Genomic DNA, 27,131 nt, shown 5'->3' on the forward strand with positions numbered 1-27,131 from the left:
CCAGGCAGAATAGCGGAATGCTCCTCTTCTCGGATGCGGGAAGGCAAGGAGACCTCCAGTGTCTGATGACCAGCGCTGCGAGAAGTGCATCCAGCTGCAGCTTCTACCAACCCGCATTAAGGAGTTGGAGATGAACCGGATCATTTGGAGGCTGAAGGGGTGAAAGATAGGACACATAGCGAGGTAGTTACACCCAAGATGCAGGACACAGGAAGCTGTCAAGAAGGGGAAGAGGGTTAAGGATTCAGTTCAGTGGCCGTCCCCCTCAGCAACAGGTTTATCACTTTGGATACTGTTGGGGGGGTTGACCGAACTGGAAAGTCACAGTGGTTGGGTCTCTGACACTGAGTCTGCCTCTGTGACACAGAAGGGAAGGGAGGAGAAGAGGCACGTTGTGGTGATAGGGAATTTGTTAGAGAAACTGCAAGAGGTTCTGTGAGTGTAAACAAGATTCCTGGATGGTATGTTGCCTCCTGGGTGTCAGGCGCAGGACATCTCTGATCGAGTCCTCAGCATTCTTAAGGGGGAGGGTGAACAACCAGAGGTCATTGTCCATGCAGGACATGGGTAGGATGAGTGATGAGGGTCTGCATAGGGAGTTCAGGGAGTTGGGTGCTAAGTTAAAGGGCAGAACCTCCCAAGGTTCTGATCTCAGGCTAGTGAGGCCAGAACTAGGAAGATTATACAGTTTAATACATGGCTAATAAGTTGGTGTAGGAGGGAGGGTGTAAGATTTTTGGATCATTTGGTCTCTCTTCTAGGGAAGGTGGGACCTGTACTGAAGGGATGGTTTGCACCTGAACTGGAGGGGGACTAATATTCTTGCAGGAAGGTTTGTTAATGCTGCACGGTGGGGTTTAAACTAGAGCTGCAGGGGGATGGGAACCACAATACTAGAATAATTAGTGGTGAGCTTTTGGAGGCAGATGTTGCTAAGACCTTGGACAAAGTTAGGAATCAAAAGGTTGAGCTTGGTGCGACTAGTGTCCTGAGCTGTGTATATTTCAATGCAAGAATTATCGTAGGAGAGGTGGATGATGGTGGTGCTGAAGATGAGGTAGCTGGTTTACAAACAGAGACAATGTGTAGGGGTTGTTGATGGAGCAAAATTGCAGTCAACAGGGCAACGTAAAAGGTGGACAAATCGAAAAGTGTGATTACAAGGACTGAATGTATTACATTTGAATGTGCACAGTACTGTATACGGAATAAAGTAGATAAACAGTTACAGATTGGTATGTATAATGTGGGCATCACTGAACCATGGCTGAAGGATTATAGCTGGGAGCTCAATATCCAATGGTACACATTGTATCAAAAGGACAGGCAGGAAGGTAGAGGGGGCTGTGTTGGTTTAAAAAAAATGAAATCAAATCATTAGAAAGAGGTGACGTGGGATCAGGAGGTGTTGAATCATTGTGGTTAGAGATGAGGAACTGCAAGGGTAAAAAGACCCTGATGGGAGTTGTATACAGATTTCACCCCCGCTCCAAACAGCAGTAAAGTCACGGTCTACAAATTAAAATGGGAGATAGAAAATGCTTGCCAAAAGGGCAGTGTTGTTATAAGAGTCATGGGGGATTTCAGTTTGTCAGTAGATTGGGAAAATCAGGTTGGTGGTGGATTCCTAGAGGGAGCATTTTCTAGAATACCTACAAAATGGCTTTTTAGGTCAGCTCATGGTTAAGCCCGCTGGGGGATTATCTAGTCACGGATTGGGTGTTGTGCAATGAACCAGAATTGATTGGAGTGCTTAAGGTAAGAGAACACTAAGGGGAATTGATCATAATATCGAATTCATACTGAAATTTAAAAAGTTAGCGTCTGATGTATCAGTATTACAGTGGAGTAAGGGGAATTACAGAGGCATGAGAGAGGAGTTGGCCAGAATTGATTAGAAAAGAACACTGGCAGGGATGATGGCAGAGCTGTAATGGCTCGAATTTCTGTAAGCAATTCAGAAGTCACAGGATATATTCATCCCAAAGAGGAGAAAGTATCCTAAAGACAAGCTGACACAACGGAGGCTGATGAGAAGTTAAAGCCAAAATAAAAGCCAAAGAGGAGCCATATAATAGAGCAAAAATTAGTGGGAAGTTAGAGTATTAGAAAACTTTAAAATACCAGCAGAAGGCCACTAAAAAAAGTCATTAAAAAGGTAATGATGGCCTACAAAAGTAGGCTAGCCAATAATGTTAAAGAGGATACTAAATGTTTCTTCAGCTGCATCAAGTGTAAGGGAGAGGCGAGAGTAGATATAGGACCGCTGGAAAATGATGCTGGAGAGGGAGACAAAGAAATGGCAGATGAACTGAAAAAGTATATTACATCAGTCTTCTAGCAGTATGGTGGAAGGTGCAGATGTTAGGGATCATGAATGTGCGAAGTGCCATTATTAGGGAGAAGGTTCTTGGGGAAACTTGGGAAAAGGTCTCGAGGTAGATAAGTCACCTGGACCAGATAGTGAGCACCCCAGGGTTCTGAAAGAGGTGGCTAAAGAGATTGTGGCGGCATTAGTAATGATCTTTCAAGAATCACTAGAAACTGGAATGGTTCTGGAAGACTAAAATTGCATCCTTCAAGAAGGGAGAGTGGCAGAAGAAAGGAAACTATAGGCCAGTTAGTCTGACTTCAGTGGTTGGGGAGTGTCCTGCCGAAGGGTCTCGGCCTGAAATGTCAACTGTACGCTTTTCCATTGATGCTGCCTGGCCTGCTGAGTTCCTTCAACATTTTGTGTGTGTTGCTTGAATTTCCAGCACCTGCAGATTTTCTCTTGTTTGTGATTGGGGAGATGTTGAAGTCAATTATCAAGGATGAGGTCTTGGGGGAACTTGGAGGTACATGATAAAATAGGCGGTAGTCAGTAAGGTTTCCTCGAGGGAAAATCTTGCTTGACAAATCTGTTGGAATTCTTTGAAGTAAAAGCACTTAGCTTTTCAGAAGGCCTTTGACAAGATGCCACATATCAGGTTGCTTAACAAGCTACAAGTCCACGGTATGACAGGAAAGATCCAAGCATGGATAAAGCAGTGGCTGATTGGCAGGAAGCAAGGAGTGGGAATAAAGATAGGTTGAGGGGCAGGTAGTTTTGAGGAAATAGAGAGGTTGCAGGACTTGGATGAGGAGAATGGGCAAAGAATGGCAGGTTGGGAAGTGTATGGTCCTGCACTTTGGTAGAAGAAGTGAAAGGGTTGATTATTTTCTAAATGGACAGAAAATACAAAAATGGGTGCAAAGGCAGTTGGGAGTCCTTTTGCAGGATTCCCTAAAGGTTAATTCGCAGGTTGAGTGGTGAGGAAGGCAAATGTGCTTTTAGCACTCATGTCAAGAGAACTAGAATATGAAATCAAGGATGTAATGTTGAGATTTTATAAAGCACTGGTGAGGCCTCACTTGGAGTATTATGAGCAGTTTTAGGCCCCTTATTCTTAGAAAGGATGTGCTGAAACTGGAGAGGGTTCAAAGGAGTTTCACGAAAATGATTTCAGGATTGAATGTCTTGTTATATGAAGAGCTTTTGATGGCTATGGGCCTGTATTCACTGGAATTCAGAAGAGTGAGGGGTGACCTCATTGAAACGTCTTGAATGAAGAAAGGCCTTGAACGGGTGGATGTGGAGGGGCTGTTTCCTATGGTGGGAGAGTCTAAGATCAGAGGACACAGCCTCAGAATAGAGGGTGGTGCTTTTAGAATGGAAATGAGAAATTTCTTTAGCCAGTGAGTGGGCGAATCTCTGTGGAAGCCAAGTCTGCCTATTTAAGGCAGAGGTTGATAGATTCTTGATTGGTCAGGGCATGAAGGTGGGGGGGGGGTGCGCACGAGATTGGGGCTGAGAGAAATATTGGAACAGCCATGATGAAATGGTGCAGCGGTCTCGGTGGGCCAACTGGCCTAATTCTCTTCCTATATCTTATGGTCTTGTGGATCAACTGCTTGAACAAGAAGGCACAGCAGTGCCTCTACTCCCTAAAGAGATTGAGACAAGCAAGCCCCTCTTCCCCCCCCCCATCTTCTTAACCGAATATTATTGGGGCACCATTGAGAGCATCTTGACAAGTTGCATCTCTGTCTGGAGGGGGTGCAGACGAACCTCCGATCCCAAGTTTCTCCAAAGGATCATGAGAATGGCCGAGAGGGTTATCGGGGTCTCCCTACTATCCATCAGGAGCGCTGTATACGCAGGGCCCTTAATATTATTGAGGATCCCACCCACCCACCCATCCAGCATCCTCTTTGACTTTCTACCATCAGGCACAAGTCTCTGATGCATAAAAACAAGAACGGTCAGGATGGCAAACCGTTTCTTCCTTCAGACCATTGGGTTTCTAAGCTCCGCACCGCATTCAATGTGTCGCTGGTTAATCTGTGCCACGCAATCTTTAATTTATGCACTTTAGTTTGTTTACTTCAGTGTAATTCGTCTGCAGATTTTATCCTCCCTTTCAGAAGTTATTGTGTGTTCTGTGGGTGTTAAGTGTACTGCTGAGATTTAAACCCTAGTCCAGGGAAACTCTGTCTTGTTTAATGGTGTACATGCATGTAGTTAAGTGACAATAAAATTGATGACGTCCTTCACAATGCAACTACCCGGCATTTGGGATTATCCCAAAATTCATTCCCATCATCTCCAGCTTCCGGATCATTACTGAATATGGTCAATAGCAAGGAATGTCTCCGAGGCATTTGGATAGGTGAATGGAGGGTATGGGTTTAGAGGGTCGTGGAAGGAATGCAGGCATCTGGCTGTGGTCAGTTTGGGCCAGTTGGGCCAAAGAGTCTTCTTGTATGTACTATCAGCAGTGAGGCTGATCAACACCTCCACCCACTAACCCACCCCTCCACACCCCACCACCACTTCTCACTGTATCATTTCCTGTCAGAGTCACCTTATGTACAGACACTCCTGTGCCTAGTGTCACTTTATGTATATATAATCAATATATGCTTAAAGCTATTCTGTGCATTTGTTTTATTTTGTGCTGCATCAGATCCGGAGTAACAATTATTTCATTCTCCTGTACTCTGTATACTGGAAATAACGTTAAACCTAGAATCTTGAATCTTGACTCTCTTCAACATCAGCCCCTACTGGAGGCCATTGGCAGCCTACCTAATTGAGGCTCCATGATAACATGGATCCTGCTGACACCAGTAGGCCTAATCTCCACCGTTTTCACAAATCTGTTGTGACTGAGAGGCGGCAACTTCACACGGGAGAATGTACTTGCATTGAAAGCAGTGTGAAAAGATCCCCCCGGATGATCCTGGCAAGAAAAGGTTTAACTTTGTAGTGAAGTTGAACTGGACGAGCCCAGGCTCACTAAAGCACAGAATCCTTCTGAAGTATTTACTTTGTTAATTACAATTGACAGAATGGATACCAAGGGGACGTTTCCCTCAGTGAGGGCAACAAAAGTCAGATGGCGTATCTTTTAGATTAAGGGATCACAGATTTCAGGTTGAGGTGAGGAATGTCAGTAAGACCATAAGACATAGGAGCAGAATTAGGCAATTTGGCCCATCGAGTCTGCTGCACCATTCCATCATGGTTGATTTATCACCCCTCTGAATCCCACTCTTCTGCCTTTGCTGCCCTTACTAATCAAGAACCTATCAAATTCTGCTCTAAGTATACCCAAAGACTTGTCCTGCAGAGCTCTCTGTGCAATGAGTTCCACAGATACACCATCCAGCTAACGCAGTGGCATGTCATCGTTCAGAAGGTACTGATCTTTGGAATTGTCTGCACCAGAAACCTGTAACACAGAGTCATTGAATGTATTTGGAGAGGAGATTCAGAGCTACTGCAACTACAGGGAAACTACCTCCCAGCTTCTCAGTTCATCCCCTCCCACACCCACCTTCCTTCTCTCTTAGTCTCACCTACCCCACCATCTTATTCGGGCTCCTCCCCCCTTTCCAGTCCTGCAAAAGGATCTTGGCCTGAAACATAGACTGTTCATCCTCCTCCATGCATGCTGGCTCACCTGAGTTCCTCCAGCATTTGTGTGTGTGTTCCTCCGGATTCCCACTGTCTGCAGAATCTCCTGTGTTTATGAAACAGGCGAACTCAGAGTGGAAGAGTGGTCCAGAGGTCCCGGAGAAGGATGGAGGGTGATGTAGAGGTCACGCAGAACGATTGAGGCCTCCCGTGACAAGTTTCATTCCAATGGTAGACTGTTTGTGAGATAGAAGGAGCTTACTTAAAATTTCCTTTTTCAATTTAATGCTAAATATTATGTTTTTGCAACAATAGCAGAGATTTAAAGTTAAGATTTAAAGTTAAAGTAAATTATCTTTTTTTAAACTCATTCAGAAAATGGAAGAAGAATTAAAATGGCATCAAGGGGCAGAATTGAAGTTGTTGGATGAACAAAACCATGACATTGAAATGAAGCTCAAATGTTTGGCAGAGAAAGTTCAAAAACTGAAACAGGTTAGGTAAGACGTTACCTTAGCAGGTTTCAAATGCAATTTTAGTAATATTGTTATGTCATTTATTTTTGTTCACCGGTGCTGACGATGCACAAATTGCACAGACACTGTTCTCCAAACACCTCGTGTGCAGTCATGTCTTTCTTCTCCATGCATCTGGCATATGCAGTCACTGATGCTGTTCTGTAAACATCTGATCAGTATTATGTTCCACTAAATGTGACTATACATCAATAAATTCCTTGCCATTCTGCAAACAGGTTTGTGTACAAGATGATAAGAGACATGGATCGAGTGGACAGCAGAGACTTTTCCCCAGGGTGGAATGTCTAACATAAGGGGATATAATTTTAAAGTGGTTGTAGGAAAGTATGGAGTTGTGTTAGAGGTAACATTTAGTAGTGGGTACGTGGAGTGCCCTGCCGTGGTTGGTGATAGAGGCAGATGCATTAGGGACTTTTAAGAAACTTAAATAGGCACTTGAACGACAGAAAAATGGAGGGCTATGTGGGAAGGAAGGGTTACATTGATGCTGGAGTAGGTTAAAACATCAGCTCAGCGTTGTGGGCTGAAGGCCCTGTACTGTGCTGTGATGTTTTATGCCGTTTTCTGGGTGTTTTTTTAATGTCTGAATAAACCAAATCCTTCCATTCTTGGGTTATAATTATGATTTTTTTTCTAAACTAGCAGCTAACAGATAACCTAATGAAAATAATTATTTCTGGTACTAAACCTAATTCATTCAGAGTCTAAATAGTTCAATTAGGCAGCAACCTGCTTAATATCCTCAGATTTTCATTATATTAATCTCGTCATTTTAAGTTAAATTTTTCATTCGGTGTTCATTGTAAAAGATGTTCTTTCCAACCCTAGCTATTTAATGATACAGTTTTACGAAAATGAGGTGTAATGTGGAGGCTTTATAAAGCGCGGGTGAGGCCTCACTTGGAGTACTGTGAGCAGTTTTGGGCCCCTTGTCTAAGAAAGGATGTGCTGACCTTGGAGAGGGTCCAGAGGAGGTTCACAAGAATGATTCCTGGAGTTAAAGGCTTATCGCATAAGGAGCATCTGATGGCTCTGGGCCTGTACTTACTGGAGCTGGGAACAATTGGGTGGAGGGGTGTGGGGTGAATCTGACAGAAACCTTTCAAATGTTGAAAAGCTGAGATAGAGTGGATGTGGAGATGTGTTTCCTATGGTGGAGGAGTCTAGAACCAGAGGGCCCAGCTTTAAAATAGTGGGAATATCCATTTAGGGCTGAAGTGAAGAATTTTTTTTAGCCAGAAGCTGATGATTCTGGAATTTGTTGCCACTGGCAGCTGTGGAGGTTAAGTCAGTGGGTGTATTTAAAGCAGAGGTTGATAGGTTTGTGGTTAGTCTGGGCGTGAAAGGTTGTGTGGCAAAGGCAGGAGATTCGGGATGGGGGGGAAATGGTGGAGCAGACTTGGTAGGCCTAATTCTGCTTCTATGTTGTAAGGCCTTCTTTAGTCTGCCTGCAGCATACCTTCTCCAATTCCAATGAATTAAAGTTGTGAATTCAGCCTTGTTGATACTGACTGATCAGTGCTTGGGCATTTATTGTCTTGGAATAATTAGCACTAATTGAATTAACTTTATTTCTTATGTCCTTCACATACATGAGGAGTAGAAATCTTTGTTACGTCTCAGTCTAAATGTGCAATCATAGTAATTTATCAGAAATGGAACAGTCAATGTAACATAGGAATACACTCAAATCAGCGTGAGTTCATCATTCTGAAGCTGTTCTGGAGCCTGCTGGTCCTGGCTTTTATGCTGCGGTACCATTTCCTGGATGGTAGCAGCTGGAACAGTTTGTGGTTGTGGTGACTCAGGTCCCCAGTGATCCTTTAGACCCTTTTTACACAGTTGTCTTTGTAAATGTCCTGAATCATGGGAAGTTCAGAACTACAGATGCGCTGGGCTGTCTGCATCACTCTCTGCAGAGTCCTGTGATTAAGGGAGATACAGTTCCCATACCAGGCGGTGATGCAGCCAGTCAGGATGCTCTCAATTGTGCCCCTATAGAAAGTTCTTAGGATCTGGGGGCCAATACCAAACTTCCTCAACTGTCTGAGGTGAAAGAGGCGGGAAAGAAGGAAGGAGCTGATATCTTCTAAGAACTGTTTGAAACCAAGTGTTGGCAATTCTTTCATTTCCAGAATAACTACTTCATTCAGAAGGTGTCAAGAGTGTGCACAAGCTGCCTGGGGAATTGTTGGATGTGGGTTCAATTTCAACATTTAGGAGAAGTTTGCATGGGAAGATGGATGGGGAGGTGTATGAAGGGCTGTGCTGGATGGGAGTTGGCAGAATAATAGATTAGCATGGACTAGAAGGGACAAAAAGCTTGCTTCTGTGCTTTAGTGCTCTATAACTCTATGACTAACTGGTGCCATCTGCAAAAGGAATGGGAAATCGGGAGAACACACAGCAGTTGTCTTGGTGGAGTCAGCAGTGAAAAGGGTGAGCAGCTTCAAGTTCCTGGGTGTCAGCGTCACTGGTTCTGTCCTGGGCCCAACATATTGATGAAATTATGAAGAAGGCATGCCAGTGGCTATACCTCATTCGGAGTTTGGAGAGATTTGGTATGTCATCAACTACTCTAGCAAGCCTTCTGACTGGTATGGAGCCCCCAATGTCGGATCACAACAAACCGCTGAGGGTTACGGACCTGGCCAAATCCATCATGGACACAGCCCACCCCAGCAGTGAGAACGTCTTCGAGAGGCAGTGCCTAAAGAAGATGGAATCCATCAAACAGGACTTGCACCATCTAGGACATGCCCTATGATTATTGCCATCAGCGAGGAGGTACAGGAGCCTGAAGAGAGACGCTCATTATCTTAGGAACAGCTTCTTCCCCTTTACTATCCAATTTCTGAATAGTTTATGAACCATCCCTCACAATTTTACACTCTTGTTATATTTTTATTGTAATTTATAATAATTTTTGTGTATTGCACTGTAATTGCTGCTGCAAACAATGAATTTAATGATGTAGACAACAGACAATAGGTGCAGGAGTAGGCCATTCGGCCCTTGGAACCAGCACTGCCATTCACTGTGATCATGGCTGATCATCCACAATCAGTATCCAGTTCCTGCCTTATCCCCATAACCTTTGATTCCGCTATCTTTAAGAGCGCTATCCATCTCTTTCTTGAAAGCATCCAGAGACTTGGCCTCCACAGCCTTCTAGGGCAGAGCATTCCATATATCCACCACTCTCTGGGTGAAAAAGTTTTTCCTCAACTCCGTTCTAAATGGCCTACCCCTTATTCTTAAACTGTGGCCTCTGGTTCTGGACTCACCCATCAGCGGGAACATGCTTCCTGCCTCCAGCGTGTCCAATCCCTTAATTATCTTATATGTTTCATTAAGATCCCCTCTCAGCCTTCTAAATTGCAGAGTATACAAGCCCAGTCACTTGTATTATTATCACTTCAGTGATAATAAAGCTGATTCTGATTACAATTCTGAAAATCTGCAGTTCCGAGACCAGTTCTTCACTCTTCTTCCCGAGCGCAGGCACTCTGATGTGAACTTCATCCCTTGTGGCTTTTATTACTTGATGTTTGTTTGCAGTGTAATGTGGCGTTTTATAAATTTGGCACTCTGAAAGGCTTATCAAACGCATCAGGATGTTCTGCTGCATCAGAGGCACTGTCCACGTGCCAGGTCAGTGCTGTTCAGCAGTGAAATCGAGAATTTTCTTCTGATTGAGCCAAATTGTTTAATTGGTGGTCGCCAGTGCTGAAATTTAATTGGGTAATTGATTGGTTCATGGTATTTATGACAGGTAGGAGAGATGAAGCAAATATGGATCATTTTTCATTGCAAAACTTGTGCAACTTCAGTATCGATAACTATTGTACTCAGTTAAACATTAATATCTCTGCACTTCCATCAGACACAAGGGTTTATGAAATGTACACTCCGTGGTATTTTGTTAAGTACAGGAGTGGAACCCGGTGTGGTCCTCTGTGGCTGTAACCCATCCATATCAAGGTGCGACGTATTGTGCGTTCAGAGATGGTCTCCTGCACGCCACTGTTGTAATGCCTGGTTATTTCAGTTACTGTCACCCTCCTGCCATGATGAACCAGTCCGGCCATTCTCCTCTGACCTCTTTCATTAACAGGCGTTTTTGCCCACAGAACTGCCACTCACTGGATGTTTTCCCTCGGTAAACTCTAGAGACTTGTATGTGAAAATCCCAGGAGATCAGTTTGAGATACTCAAACCACCCCATCTGGCACCAACAATCATTCTGGTCAAAGTCATTTTAACCCTGTACTGATGTTTGAACCTCTTGATCGTGTCTGCATGCTTTTATGCATTGAGGTGCTGCCACGTAATTGGCTGATTAGATATTTGCATAGTGTTGAGGTGTACCTAATAAAGTGGCCACTTTTATCATGTTTACTTCTTGGAGAGCTCCCTATGCTATTAAGTGAAGATCGCACTACATTGTTGTTTGATTTGCAGGAGTGAGTTAAATGCGGATCGATTTGGAAATGACCTTGTCCATGCAATGAAGGTCGTGACTGAGGGTCGTATTCATATGCCACACTCAATGAAGCATCTTGAAAATATTTGGCATGAATACAACTTTGCTCAAGAAACACTTCAGAAATGCAATTCACTGGTAAGATGGACATTTATTTTTGCTAGTGAGGTGATAGTATACTACTTTGATAGAATATGGTGATGAATTATTGTAACCTACTGCATTAATCCACCGTTTATTTCTTGGTTGATCTGTCATAGTGGTACTGTCAAAAACATCCATTTCAGAAAGATTATTTTGTTGATATGCTGTTGTATGTACAGTGAAAATTCTTTTTGAATCCTAGGGTGCAGGCAGGAATATGATTGATTCACTTGGCCCCCGTCCAGATTATTTTGCACACCCAATCTACAATCATCTTGGACAGAGAAGGGAAATAACTTTAAAAAGCAATCAAATCAGATGCTTGTTAGATCTCACAGCTCAGCTGTTGTTCCACTTTCACTTTATCTATAAACACTCGTGACCAGTGTTAAGGATGCCCCCATCCTCACCACATTCTACAGAGGTTGTACTGAGAGCATCCTGAGCAGCTGCATCACTGCCTGGTTCAGAAATTGCACCGTCTCGGATCACAAGACCCTGCAGCAGATAGTGAGGTCAGCTGAGAAGATCATCGGGGTCTCTCTTCCCGCCATCACAGACATTTACACCACACGCTGCATCCGTAAAGCAAACAGCATTATGAAGGACCCCAAGCACCCCTCATACAAACTCTTCTCCCTCCTGCCATCTGGCAAAAGGTAACGAAGCATTCAGGCTCTCACGACCAGAATATGTAACAGTTTCTTCCCCCAAGCCATCAGACTCCTCAATACCCAGAGCCTGGACTAACGCCAACCTACTGATCTCTACTGTGCCTATTGTCTTGTTTATTATTTATTGTAATGCCTGCACTGTTTTGTGCACTTTATGCAGTTCTGGATAGGACTGTAGTCTAGTGTAGTTTTTGTGTTTTTTCTTACATAGTTCAGTGTAGTTTTTGTATTGTTTCATGTAGCACCATGGTCCTGAAAAACGTTTTCTAATTTTTACTGTGTTCTGTGCCAGCAGTTATGGTTGAAATGACAATAAAAAGTGACTTGACTTGACTTGAAGTCTCTTGTCCCTGCACTCTGCAAATTACTCCTGTTTATACAATGAGCAGTGATAGGGGGTAGCAATGGGAGATGTGGCTACAGATGATCTCCTAGCACATCTACCCTGTCTCTGCTTTGAACTGCAGACCACCTCAAGGAAATGTCAAAACAATGGTCCTGTAATTTGTTCCTTGGGGAGAACTTCCTACCGCTGTCTGTAAGGAGTCTGTACGTTCTCCCAATGATTGCGTGGGTTTCCTCTAGGTACTCCAGTTTGCTCCCAGTCCAAAGACATAGCAGTTGATGGGTTGATTGGTCATTGTAAGTTGTCCTGTGTTAGGCTAGGGTTCACTCGTGATTGCTGGGCTTGTTCTGCACTGTATCACAATAAATATATGTTCTGAGGACAGAACAACTTAAGTTTTCGGCCTGTTGCATCTCACGATGGTGCCTGTGACCAGCAGTGACGTTCTGCAGGACAGTTCACTGAACTGTGTGCAGTTACATTTTGGTGGTGTGTCTTTGGGCTGACTGGCGATCTGGCACTTAGGCTTTCTCCGGACAAGTTCGGCGAGGTTGACAGCGGAATGTGCGGGCCAGTGGCGGAGCACACACTCATCACCTGCTCCTTACTCATTTCTTGTTAAAGCGTCGAGCAAAATTGAAATCGATCGGGTCGAGATTGGAAGGCAAGCAGGTGGCCACTCAGCCCATTGATTCTGCTCCACCGTTCCATTATGGCTGATCCCGGATCCCAGTCAACACACCTGCATTCTCACCATATCCTTTGATGCCCTGACTGATCAGGAAACGATTAGCTTCCGCCTTAAATATATGCATGGACTTGGCCTCCACCTCAGTGTGTGGCAGAGCATTCCACAGGTTCACCACTCTCTGGCCTAAAAAAAAATTCCTCCTTACCTCTGTTCCAAAGGGGCGCGCTTAATTTTGAGGCTATGCCCTCTAGTTCTGCATAGCGTTACCTTAGGAAGCATTCTCTCCACATCCACCCTATCTAGTCCTTTTAACATTCGGTAGGTTTCAATGGGATCCCACCCCCTGCCGTTGCATTCTTCTAAATTGCAGTGAGTACAGACCCAAAGCTGCTAAACGTATGTTAATCCCTTTTATTCCTGGAATCATCCTCATGAACCTCCTCTGGACTCTCTCCAATGACAATACATCCTTTCTGAGATATGGGACCTAAAGCTGTTGGCGATACTCCCAAGTGCGGCCTGACTACTGTCTTATGAAGCCTCAACATGGTGCTACATCCTGCATTATGCTGTGGTGACTCCATTGGTGATGTTTCCTGCACCCATGCCCAGCTCGTCGACTTCATCAACTTTGCTTCCAGCTTCCACCCTGCCCTCAAATTTACTCAGTCCATATCTGACACTTCTCTCCCTTTGTTTGATCTCATAGGCTATCTCCAGAGAGAGAGAGAGACAATCTACTGATGTCTATTATAATCCCATGGACTCTCACAGCTACCTGAACTATACCTCTTCCCACCCTGTTACTTGTAAAAAGACCATCCCCTTCTCTCAATTCCTCTGTCTCCATAGCATCTGCTCTCAGGATGAAGTTTTTCATTCTAGAATGAAGGAGATGTCCTCCTTTTTCAAAGAAAGGGGCTTCCCTTCCTCCACCATCAACACTGCCCTCCAACCGCATCTCTTCCATCTCATGTTTGTCTGCTCTTACCCCATCCTCTGCCACCCTACCCAGGGATATGGTTCCTCTTGTCCTCAACCAACACCCCACCAACCCCGGCGTCCAGCACATAATTCTCTGAAACTTCTGCCACCTCCAACAGGATCCCACCACCAGGCACATCTGCCCCCCACCCCTTTCTGCTCCCTACGCGACACCCTTGTCCATTTGTCCCTCCCCACTGATCTCCCTCTTAGCACTTATCCTTGAAAATGGAACAAGTGCTACACCTGCCTGTACACCTCCTCCCTCACTACCAAAACAGTCCTTCCAGGTGAGGCGACACTTCACCTGTGAGTCTGTTGGGGTCGTATACTGTGTCTGGTGCTCCCAGTGTAGGCTCCTGTGTATCGGTGAGACCCGATGTAGACTGGGTGACCATTTCGAGTGGCACTGGAAGCAGGATCTCCCAGTGGCTGCCCATTTTAAAATCCACTTCCCGTTCCCATTCCGATATGTCAATCCATGGCCGCCTCTACTGTTGCGATGAGCCCACACTCAGGTTGGAAGAATAACAGCTTGAGTTCCGTCTGGGTAGGATCCAATCTGATGGCATGAGCATCAATTTCTCAAACTTCTGGTGATTTCTCCCGCCCCATCCCCTTCACCATTCCCCATCCCCTTTGCCCTCGCTCACCATGTCTCCTTGCCTGTCCATCGCCTCCCTCTGGTGCTGCTCCCCACCCTTTCTGCCTTCCACAGCCTTGTGGTCTCTCCTTTCGGACTCCCCCTTCTCCAGCCCTGTATTTTTCACCAATCAACTTCCCAGTTCTTTCCTTCATCCCTCCCCCTCCCGGTTTCACCTATCACTTTGCGTTTCTCTGTCCACTCTCCCACCTTTCAAATCTACTCCTTGTTTTTCCCCTCTAGTCCTGCTGAATTGTTTCAGCCTGAAGTGTTATCTGTACTTTTTTTCCATAGATGCTGCCTGACCTGCTGAGTTCCTTGAGCATTTTGTGTGTATTGCTTGCATTGCCAGTATCTGCAGATTTTCTGTTGTTCAGCACTATCTCTTCGGTTTTATATTCTATTCCCCTTCAAATAAATGCCAACATTGCAATTGCCTTTTTTACCACAGACTCTACCTGTAAATCTTTATAATCGTCCTTGATTACGCTCTGCGTCAAGCTACCAAAGATCATGACAAGCTTGGTTTTACCATAAAACCAGGGCGAACCAAAAGGGTCAGACGAGTTATGCTCACAGATCTCGATTTTGCAGATGACATAGTCCTGCTCTCTGACCAAATGGAGGAAGCACAGCAGCTACTGACAAAAGTGGAAACTGAGTGCAATGAAGTTGGGCTTCATCTAAACGCTAAAAAGACAGAGTACATGGTGTTTAACTGCAATGAAGGTACTCTCAAGACCATAGAGAATGATACCATTAAGAAAGTCTTTGACTACAAGTACCTCGGGTCAAGAATGATGAGTTTGGAGAAGGACATAAAGATACAGGAGGCGCTGGTGTGGAGGGCTATGAACGACATGAAGGAAATCTGGAAGTCGAACCTGACCAGAGGGCTTAAAAAGAGGATTTTCGTAGTAGTCATAGAGTCCATTCTCACGTATGGCTGCAAGATGTGGACACTCACCAAGACGATGCGGAAGTGTCTAGATGGTTGCTATACACGAATGCTCCGGATGGCTCTTGACGTGAGTTGGCAACAGCACATGACGAACGCCGAGCTCTATAACAACCTACCAATGCTCACCACTAAAATCGAGGCGAGAAGACTGCAACTAGCGGGGCACTGTCTACGCCACCCCGAGCTACCTGCCAGCCTAGTCATCACATGGGAGCCCAAGCATGGGAGGATGAACCCTGGGCGCCCTCCCAAGACTATGGTCAACACACTCCTAGAAGACAGCACTGCGGCTAATGTAGATGAACTGAACACACTGATGAGAGAGAGGGAGAAGTGGAGAGTCCGTCATTGTGCCCGACGCTGGCCCCCTAGGCCTGAGTCGACGTAGTAGTAGTACCTGTAAGTTGACCTTCTGGGGGTCTTGCACAAGGACTCCTAAGTCCCTCGGCACCGCTGATGTTTGAACTTCCTTGCCATTTAGATAATAGTCTACACGATTGTTCCTTTTACCAAAATGCATTATCATACATTTCCCAACACTGTATTCCATCTGCTATTTTTTTGCCCATTCTTCCAATTTGTTTAAGTCCTGCTGCAATTGCCTTGCTTCCTCAGCACTACCTACTCCTCCACCTATCTTCGTATCATCTGCAAGCTTTACCACAAAGCCATCAATTCCATTATCCAAACATTGACAAACAATGTGAAAAGTAGCGGTCCCAATACTGACCCCTGAGGAACACCACTAGTCACCGGCAGCCGACCAGAAAAGGCCCTTTTATTCCCACTTGCTGCTTCCTGCCTGTCAGCCATTCCTCTATCCATGCCAGAACATTACCTGTAACACCATAGACAAGAGAAGATCTGCAGATGCTGGAAATCTGAGCAACACACAAAATGCCAGAGGAACTCAGCAGGCTAGGCAGCATCTATGGACAAAGGTACAGTCGATATTTCAGGTGGAACCCCTTCGACAGGACTTCACCATAGGATTTTATCTTGTTAAGCAGTCTTGTGTGTGGCATCTTATCAAATGCCTTCTGAAAATCCAAGTAAATGACATCCACTGCCTCTCCTTTGTCCACCCTGCTTCTTACTTCCTCAGAGAACTAACAGATTTGTCAGGCAAGATTTCCCTTGACAGAAACCATGCTGAATTTGACTTATTTTATCATTGGTCTCCAAGTAGCCCAAAACCTCATCCTTAGTAACAGACTCCAACATGTTCTCGACACTGAAGTTGGGCTAACTGGCCTATAATCCTTTCCTTTCTCCACTCGCGGCTGCCAGAGGAAGTGCTGGGGTCTCTGCTGCAAGAATTGATCGGTGTGGCTCGTGGGTGTGAGACTTTTTTTGGAGGACTCTGCAGTTTCATGTTTAGTGTCTGTGGTTTTGGTCTTGTTTTAGACCATAAGATATAGGAGCAGCATTTGGCCCATCGAGTCTGCTCTGCCATTTCATCAAGGCTGATCCAGTTTTCCTCTTGGCTCCAATCTCCTGCATTCTCCCCGTAGCCTCTGATGCTTTGACCTGTCGAGAATTGATCATCCTCTGCCTTAGATATACATAAAGACTTGGCCTCCACAGCTGTCTGTGGCAAAGAATCCCACAGATTCACCACTCTCTGGCTAAAGAAATTCCTCCTCATCTCCATCCTAAAAGGACACCCCTCTATTCTGAGGCTGTGTCCTCTGGTCTTAGACTCTCTCACCATAGGAAACATCCTCTCCACATCCACTCTATCTTGCCCTTTCACCATTTGATAGATTTCAATAAGGACACCTCTCATTCTTCTGAATTCTAGTGAATACAGGCCCAGAGTCATCAAATGCTCTTCATATGACAAGCTATTTGGTCCTGGAATCATTTTTGTGAACCTCCTTTGAACCCTTTCCAATGTCATTATATCCTTTCTGAGATAACAGGCCCAAAGCTACTCTGTTTTCTTCATCCTTTCATTCACCCTTTCATTTCATATACAGAAGTGCATAGTCATACACTTCCCAACATTATTCCATCTGCCATTCTCCTAATTTGTCTAAATACTCTAGCCTCTCTACTTCCCCAAAACTGCCTCCCCCTCCAGCTATCTTCATATCATCTGCAAACTCTGCAACAAAGCCATCAATTTCATCATACAAATCAGTGACATAATGTAAAAAGAATCGGTTCCAACACAGATCCCTATGCAACACCACTCGTCACCGGCAGCCAGCCAGAAGTAGCTCCCTTTATTCCCACTCTTTGCCTCCTGCCAGTCATCCTCTGCTTTCTCCATGCTAGAATCTTTCCTGTTGACCACGGGCTCGTAGCTTGTTAAGCAGCCCCATGTGTTGCACTTTGTCAAAGGCCTTCTGAAAATCTAAGTACACAACATTGACCAATTCTCCTTTTGTCTACTCTGCTCGCTACTACTTCAAAGAATTCCAACTGATTTGTCAGGCAAGATTTTTCCTTGAGGAAACCATGCTGACTACAGCCTGTTTTACCATGTGCCTCCAAGTATCCTGAAACCTCATCCTTGATAATCACTCCAATATCTTCCCAACCACTGAAGTCAGACTAACTGGCCTAAGTTTCCTTTCTCCTGCCTCTCTCCTTTCTTGAAGAGTGGAGTGATATTTGCAATTTTACAGTGCTCTAGAACCATTCCAGAAACTAGTGATTCTTGAAAGATCATTAATGCCTCCAGCATCTCTTCAGCCCCCTCTTGCAGAACCCTGGGGTGTACACCATCTGATCCAGGAGGCTCACCTACCTTCAGACCTTCCAGTTTCCCAAGAACCTTCTCTCCAGTTTTGGTAACTTCACACACACTTCATGATCCCTGACGCCTGGAGCTTCCACTATACTGCTAGTCTTTTCCACAGTGAAGACTGATACAAAATACTTATTCAGTTTATCTACCATTTTGTTGTCCCATTACCACCTGTCCAGCATCGTTTTTCAGTGGTCCGATATCTACTCTCACCTCTCTTTTACACGCTATGCCACTGAAGAATCTTTTGGTATTCTCTTTAATGTTATTGGCTAGCTTATTTTCATATTCCATCTTTACCTTAATGACTTTTTAGTTGCCTTCTGTTGGTTTTCAAAGCTTCCAAATCCTCTAACTTCCCACTAATCTTTGCTCTATTATATGCCTTATTTTTGGCTTTTATGTTAGCTATGACTTCTCTTGTTAGCCATGAATTTGTCAACTTTCCTTTGGAATACTTCTTCCTCTTTGGGATGTATACATCTTGTGTCTTCCAAATTGCTTCCAGAAATTCCATTCATTGCTGCTCTGCCATCATCCCTGCCATTATTCTTTTTCAATCAGTTCTGGCCAACTCCTCTCTCATGGCTCTGTAATTCCCTTTACTCCACTGTAATACTGATACATCTGACATTCTCAAATTTCAGCATGAATTTGATCATATCATGGCCATTTTCCCCTAAGGGTCTGTAACCCTCCGGTTCGGTAAGCGGTGTTAGTCTAGGGAAGACAGTCTCTGGCCCCGCCAAACGTTTGAAATCTGAGGTGCAAAACTCCTTGTTTGTGTGGATGCTGTGTGATCTGTTCCCCCGTTGCAGATCAGTACCACGAAATAGCTGACAGTACACCATACGCAATTAAACAATTTAGCTCTTTAATTCTTAATTTGACTAAAGGGTTAGTAAAGAAAAACAAAAAGCAAAGGGCTCATTTTAATGAACAGTCTAATGTGCGCAAGTCGGAGCTCATGGCTTCCTTTCCGTTGGTCCTCCATCGATTTCCCCGGGCTTCATCGACTCCCAGCCCCACTCTGTTCTGCTGTCTACGACTTCTTTCTGGCGTTTTCTCTCTTCATCTCTCACCAACAAAAGACCTAGATCACCTCGTTCTCAGGCACTTTTAATTAAAGGCATCCGTTAGTCTTGCGAGACCATGGATCTGTGCCTGGAAAGTCTTCACTCTCCAGGGCACAGGCCTGGGCAAGGTTGTATGGAAGACCGGCAGTTGCCCATGCTGCAAGTCTCCCCTCTCCACGACACCAATGTTGTCCAAGGGAAGGGCATTAGGACCCATACAGCTTGGCACCAGTGTCGTCGCAGAGTAATGTGTGGTTAAGTGCCTTGCTCAAGGACACAACATGTTCCCTCGGCTGGGGCTCGAACTCACGACCTTCAGGTCGCTAGTCGAATGCCTTAACCACTTGGCTACATGCCCACACAACAAGAAAAAACACTCCCTTCACTGGACGGCACTCAGTCCAAAGCCCCGTTATCTCTAGCCATAACCCAAACACTGCTGCTACAGAAAAACCATTACATTAGCAATGAAACCTTACAGAGAAACCATTACATTAGGAGTGAAACCTTACAGTGCGTTACACTCTTCCCCCCATCAAATTTAGGCATGTCCTCATGACGTTGAGATAATTTGCCAACACTTCCTGCAAAACACAAAGTCCAACCTAGGTGTAAAAGGCAGCGACATAGCTCCCCAAAGTGATAGTGGCCACACTCTTGTTCCCCTGGTGCTATGTAGGCCAGCCTATCCGCTGGTCTCCTGATTCTTTGAGAACTCCGCACCCCCTCATCTACTTCATGTTTCAACACTACTGGGGATATTTTTGGTCTACCTGGCGAGGCCTCCCCCCACTCTATCACTCGTGCCCTCCTGCAACTCAGACCCCCTGTCCCTTGGCTGAGCCCCACTTCATCCCTTGCAGGATCCTGCTGAAACCCAGGCTGTCCACAGATAGCAGCCCCCCCCCCCCCCCCCGATTTCACCTGACTCAGCATGAGAAGGGTTGGGAATCTCTTCCTCAATCAGTGGAGAGTTAGCAAAAGGCAGACTATTCCACACCCCATTTCCTCATCCTTTGATTCAGTATCCCACTCGGGGGCTGGGGGTCAGTTTAATCTCTCCTGCTGTCTTCCTCCCTTTCTTCCCCAAGGGAGAGTAACCACACCAGAAGCTGATTCAAAGGGTGACTCACTTTCACATAGCTCTTCACGAACCTCTGATAGTAACCACAGAACCCAAGGAATCAGTGCAAAGTGCTCACAGTCTGGGGCCTTGGTCATGTAGTCAATGCCTCTATCTTAGACTGATCAGTAACTACTCCATCCCGTGAGACTATGTGCCCAACATAGCTGACAGATGTTTTGCAGAACTGGCACTTGTCCAAGGAAAGTTTTAACCCTTCAGCTTTCAGGCAACTTAGAACCTTCAGTAGCCTTGAGTCATGTTCCTCCAAGGTGGACCCAAACACTGAGGTCATCCAGATGCACCAATATCTCAAGCAAGTTCATGTCCCCCACCGTTTTCTCCATGACATGCTGGTAGGTTGCAGGGGCTCCCAATATGCCAGTCGCAGCCTTTCGAACTGGAAGAATCCCAGTGGGCATATAAATGCTGTCTTCTCTTTGTCAGCTCATGGGAATCTGGTAATATCCACTCCACCAAGTCCAGCACACTGAACCACGTCACATCACCCAGACAGGCCAGTGCCTGTTCGATCCTTGGGACCATATACTGGTTGGGGGCAGTATGCCTGTTCACACACATCCATACCTTCCCGTTCTTTCTGGCCACTACTATTGGGGACGCATAGGGGCTTCTGGACTCAGTGATGATTCCAGCTTCCTTCAACTTACGCAAATGCTACCTAACACCTTCCATCTCTGCAGGGGCCAGTCGCCGCAACCTCTCTCTAAATGCGGTGTCCTCGGTCACCTGGATAGTATGGCGAGTGCTCTTGGAACAACCCACATCAAACTCATCAGTGGAAAAGACACCTTCCAGCTTCAACATCCTCTACCAGCCTTCTCTTCCAACCTGCAGGAACCGGGGAGTCTCCAAAGTAGAATGACTCGGCAGTCAACTTTCCCCTCTTTGCAGAGGGTTTCTCCCCGGCTTGTCTCATCAGGATGCTAGACATTACCGTCACTGGGAAAAGATGTGCCGGGGCATCCCCCGCTTGAAGGTGACCTCCCTTTTCATAGTGTTCCTGACAATCACTGCCATCCTGCTCACCCGTACAACCGAGGGCTTCTGCAATTCGGGCCTCACCAGTACCCCAGCGGGTAATCCCGACTTCTCATGGTCTTCCGGAGTGTCCACTAAGAGGGCCTTGCAGGTTCTTTCACCTTAAGCTGGCTCATCAATTCTAGTTCATTGCACGGCACCCGATCCAGAATAGCCTGTCCTCCAGTGGGCTCAACCACGAGCTGCTCTAAAAATCCATCTCATAGGCACTCTAGAAATTCGCTCTGCTGTAAACCAGCGCCAACCTGATTTTCCCAATCTACCTGCATATTGAATTCCTGCATGACCATTGTAATGTTGCTATTTTAGACCGTAAGACTGTGACATAGGAGCAGAATTAGGCCATCTGGCCCATCGAGTCTGCTCTGCCATTCAATCTTGACTGATCCTTTTTTTTTCCTATTTCCTTCTCAACCCCAGTTCCCAGCCTTCTCCCTGTAACCTTTGATGCCATGTCCAATCAAGAACCTACCAATCTCTGCCTTAAATACACCCAACGACCTGGCCTCCACAGCTGCATGTGGCAACAAATTCCACAAATTCACCACCCTCTGGCAAAAGAAATTGCTCCGCATCTCTGTTTTGAAGGGGCTCCCCTCTATCCTGAGGCTGTGCCCTCTTGTCCTAGACTCTCCCTCATGGGAAAAATCCTTTCCACATCTACTCTGTCTAGGCCTTTCAACATTCAAAAGGTTTCAATGAGATCCCCCCCCCCCCCATCCTTCTGAATTCCAGCGAGTACAGACCCAGAGCCATCAAACGTTCCTCGTATGATAACCCTTTCATTCCTGGAATCATCCTTGTGAACCTCCTCTGGACCCTCTCCAATGCCAGCACATGTCTTCTAAAATGAGGAGCCCAAAACTGTTCACAATACTCAAGGTGAGGCCTCACCAGTGCCTTATAAAGCCTCAGCATCACATCCTTGCTCTTGTATTCTAGACCTCTTGAAATGAATGCTAACATGGCATTTGCCATCCTCATCACCGAACCAACTCAACCTGCAAGTTAACCTTCAGGGTGTTCTGCACAAGGACTCCCAAGTCTCTCTGCATCTCAGACTTCTGGATTTTCTGCCCATTTAGAAAATAGTCTGCACATTTATTTCCACTTCCAAAGCGCAAGACCATGCATTTTCCAACATTGTATTTCATTTGTCACTTTCTTAGCATTCTTACAATCTGTCTTAAGTCTTTCTGCATCCTACCTGTTTCCTCAACACTACCTGCCCCTCCACCAATCTTCATATCATCTGAAAACTTGGCAACAAAGCCACCTATTGCATCATCTGAATCATTTGTATACAGCATAAAAAGAAGTGGTCCCAACACTGACCCCTGCGGAACACCACCACTAGTCACTGGCAGCCAACCAGAAAAGCATCCTTTTATTCCCACTCGCTGCGTCCTACCAATCAGCCAATGCTTTAACCATGTTAATAACTTTCCTGTAATACCATGGGCTCTCAACTTGATAAGCAGCCTCATGTGTGGCACCTTGTCAAAAGCCTTCTGAAAAGTCCAAAATAACAACATCCACTACATCCCCTTTATCTATCCTACTTGTAAACTCCTCAGAGAATTCCAGCAGGTTTGTCGGGCAGGATTTTCCCTGAAGGAAACCATGCTGACTTTGTACTATCTTGTGCTGTGTCACCAAGTACTCCATCACCTCATCCTTAACAATTGACTCCAACATCTTCCCAGCCACTGAGGTCAGGCTAATTGGTCTATAATTTCCTTTCTGCTGCCTTCCACCTTTCTTAAAGAGTGGAGTGACATTTGTAATTTTCCAGTCCTCTGGTACCATGCCAGAGTCCAATGATTTTTGAAAGATCATTTCTATTGCTACCACAATCTCTAACGCTACCTCATTCAGAACTGTAGGGTGCAGTTCCTCTGGTCTGGGTGACTTATGTACCTTTAGGTCTTTCAGCTTTTTGAGCACCTTCTCCCTTGTAACAGTAACTGCACCCACTTCTCTTCCTTCACACACTACAATATCGGGCATACTGCTAGTGTCTTCCACAGTGAAGACTGACGCAAAATACTCATTCAGTTCATCAGCCGTTATTATTTCTCCTGCCTCATTTTCTGGCGATCCTATATCCACTCTAGTTTCTCTTTTATTTTTAACATGCTTGAAAAAAATTTACTATCCATATTGATATTATTTGCTAGCTTGCTTTCATATTTCATTTTTTCCCTTCTAATGATTTCTAGTTGCTCTCTGTAGGTTTTTAAAAACTTCCCAATCCTCTTATTTCCCACTAATTTTTGCTTTGTTGTATGCCCTATCTTTTGCTTTTACAAAAGCTTTGACTTCTCTTGTCCCTTGTCAGCCACGGTTGTACTTTTTTACCATTTGAGTATTTCTTCATTTTTGGAATACGCAGGTCCTGCACCTTCCTCATTTTTCCCAGAAACTCACACCGTTGCTGCTCTGCTGACATCTCTGCCAGCAGCTCCTTACAAAGTAGCTACTTTGGCCAACTCCTCTCTCATACCACTGTAATTTCCCTTACTCCACTGAAATACTGCTATGTCAGATTTTACTTTCTCCCTATCGAATTTCAAGTTGAATACAATCATATTGTGATCACTGATTCCGAAGGGTTCTCTTACCTTAAGCTCCCTAATGTCCTCCGGTTCATTACATAACACCCAATCCAGTATAGCTGATCCTATATTAGGCTCAACGACAAACTGCTCTAAAAAGCCATTTCTTAGGCTTTCAACAAACTGACTCTCATGAGATCCATTTTGGCATGCATTTTCTATCTCCCATTGTAATTTGTAGGCCACTTCCTGTTTGGGGATCTGTAAATAACTCCCATCAGGGTCTTTTTACCCTTGCAGGTCCTTAGTTCTATCCACAATGACTCAGCACCTATATCACCTCTTTCTAATGATTTGATTTCATTTCTTACCAACAGAGACACATCGTGCCCCCCCGCCGGCTTTCCTGCCTATCCTTTTCGACATAATCTGTATCATTGGACATTAAGCTCCCAGCTATAATCTTTCAGCCACGATTCAGTGATGCCAACAACATCGTCCCTGCCAATCTGCAACTGTGCTGCAAGTTCATCGACCTTATTCCGTGTATTGTACTGCGCACGTACATGCGCAAGACATTCAGTCCTGAATCCAGCCTTTTCAATTCTGCCCGCTTTTTACATTGCAACTGATCCTGTTGACTGCAATTTTTCCCTATCAACAGCCCTTCGTCACTACACATTATCTCTGTTTGTAAGCCATCTACCTCATCTTCAACACCATCATCCACCTCTCCTACAATCCTTCTTGCATTGAAATATACACAGCTCAGGACACTAGTCGCACCATGCTCAACCTTTTGATTCTAAACTTTGAGGTCTCCACAGCCTCTCCACTAACTGTTCTGGTACTGTGGTTCCCCCTGCAACTCTAGTTTAAACCCCACCATGCAGCATTAACAAACCTTCCAGCTGGGGTATTAGTCCTGTCCAGTTCAGGTGCAAATCGTTCCTTCTGTACCGGTCCCATCTTCTCTGGAAGAGAGCCCAATGACCCAAAAATCTTACACTGTCCCTCCTACACCAACTCCTTAGCCATGTATTAAACTGTATCATCTTCCTAGTTCTGGCCTCGGTAGGACGTGGCATGGGTAACAATCCTGAGATCACAACCTGGAGGTCCTGTCTTAACTTGGCACCTAATTCCCTGAACTTCCCATGCAGAACCTTGTCACTCATCCTACTCATGTTATTGGTACCTACATGGACCATGACCTCTGGCTATTCACCCTCTCACTTAAGAATCACGAGGACTGGATCCAAGATATCCTGGACTCTGGCACCTGGGAGGCAGCATGCCATCTGGGAATTTCATTCCTTTCCACATAACCTCCTGTCCATTTCCCTAACTAATACATCCTCTTTCACCACAGTGTACTTCTTCTTACCCCTTCCCTTCTGAGTCACAGAGGCAGATTCAGTGCCAGAGAATTGACCACTGTGACTTTCTTCTGTTCATTCATTTCTTTCCCCCCTCACCCCTCGACAGTATCCAGTGGTATACCTGTTGTTAAGGCAGTTGGCCACAGAGGTGCTCTGAGATGGTTCCTTAACCCTTATCCCATTCCAGTCTGTCTCCTAGTTTCTTGTTTTCTGAACTCTGAGTGCAGCTCCCTCTCTATATGTCCTGTCTATCACCCCCTCATCCTCCTAAATGATTCGGAGTTCATCCAGTTCCACTCCTACTCCTCAGACAGCTAAAGCTTCGAGATCACCACTGGCACTGTCACTCAGACAACAGCCACTGCAACACTGGCTGCTTCCTTTAATCTTCTCCTGATCATCAATGTCAAATGCCTATTGGTCACTTTAATCTTCTCCAGATCATCAATCTCAAATGCCTATTGGTCACTTTAATCTGCTCCAGATCATCAATCTCAAATGCCTATTGGTCACTAGTTAAAGCTCTATTACGCTGCTGTGACCAGCTTGCTGCTGCCTTTTTTAAACTCGGGCAGTGGGCCTGATTGAAATCCCCTCCTCTCAATCTTTCTATGCCTGTTTTGGTGGCTGGTCAATGTTCTACTACGCCCTGCTCCTATATCTTATGGTCTGAAATGAGTCCAAAGCTCCAGACATAAACGTCACACCGCAGAGTCCTCCAACACAGGTCCAAAGCTGGGGACACTAAACACCAAACCAGAGTCCTCTTCCAATGGCTGTCATCTGAGTGGACATGGTCAGAGTGGCTTTAGCTCTGAGGCTTCACTCAGAGAAGGCAAAGGAAAGAAAAGCTCAAGTTTTTTTCCTTTGCTCAGCTAGGACAATAGTGATGACAGGCAGGATAGAGAAATGATCCTCTTGCGGGATGTGGGAAGGCAGGGAGACCTCCAGTATCCCTCACCACTGCAACTGCAAGAAGTGTATCCAGTGGCAGCTTCTAACAATAATCCGTGTTGAGTTGGAACTGAAACTGGAACTGGATGAGCTCCGGATCATGTGGGAGGCTGAAGGGGTGATAGATTGGACGTATAGAGAGGTAGTTACACCCAAGGTGCAGGACACAGGAAACTGGGTGACAGGAGGGGGAAAGGGAGTCAGTACAGTGGCTACCCCCTCAACAACAGTTTTATCACTTTGGATACTGTTGGGGCGAGGGTACTGGGGGTTGGAATTAGTTGAGGCATTGAGTTCAAAAATCATGAGGTTATGTTGCAACTTTAAGGCACATCTGGAGAATTATATACAGTTCTGGTCTCCATATTGAAAGTTGTTGAAGCTTTGGAGAGGGTGCAGAAGAAGTTTACCAGGATGGTGCCTGGTTTAAAGGGCGTGTGCTATCAAGCGATGCTAGATAAACTTGTTTTTTCTTGGAGGTGAGAGGAGGGGAGATAGGTTCAAAGGGGAAGTGAGTGCTAAGTTTTCATTCCGAATTGTGGATGCCTGGAATATGCTGCTTGGTATGGTGGTAGAGACAAATACATTGAAGGATTTTAAGAGATGTGTAGATAGGCACATGATTGTAAGGAAGGTGGAGGGATATGGACATGGTGTAGGTAGGAGGGATTAGTGTTTGGGTGTTTTTGATTTGCTTTTTAGCTGTTTCGGCACAACATTATGGGCCAAATGACCTGTGTTGTACTGTACAGTTCTATATAAGCTCACCCACCATATCAAAGAGGATCCCAGATGTTTTTTTAAAGACA

At 45.2% G+C, this 27,131-nt stretch overlaps 1 protein-coding gene across 1 annotated transcript in view; it reads left to right on the forward strand.

Annotated features, from left to right (window-relative positions):
* Nucleotides 1-27,131, forward strand: part of LOC134357664 (serine/threonine-protein kinase 31-like) — a 136,775-nt gene that overhangs the window by 42,543 nt on the left and 67,101 nt on the right. Inside the window, exons 7-8 of the mRNA XM_063069284.1 lie at nucleotides 6,317-6,441; nucleotides 10,945-11,104. Coding sequence (XP_062925354.1) covers nucleotides 6,317-6,441; nucleotides 10,945-11,104 — 285 coding nt within the window. The remainder of the gene's footprint in view (nucleotides 1-6,316; nucleotides 6,442-10,944; nucleotides 11,105-27,131) is intronic.

Source organism: Mobula hypostoma, chromosome 17 (assembly GCF_963921235.1).
Source record: "Mobula hypostoma chromosome 17, sMobHyp1.1, whole genome shotgun sequence".
Classification (NCBI taxonomy): domain Eukaryota; kingdom Metazoa; phylum Chordata; class Chondrichthyes; order Myliobatiformes; family Myliobatidae; genus Mobula; species Mobula hypostoma.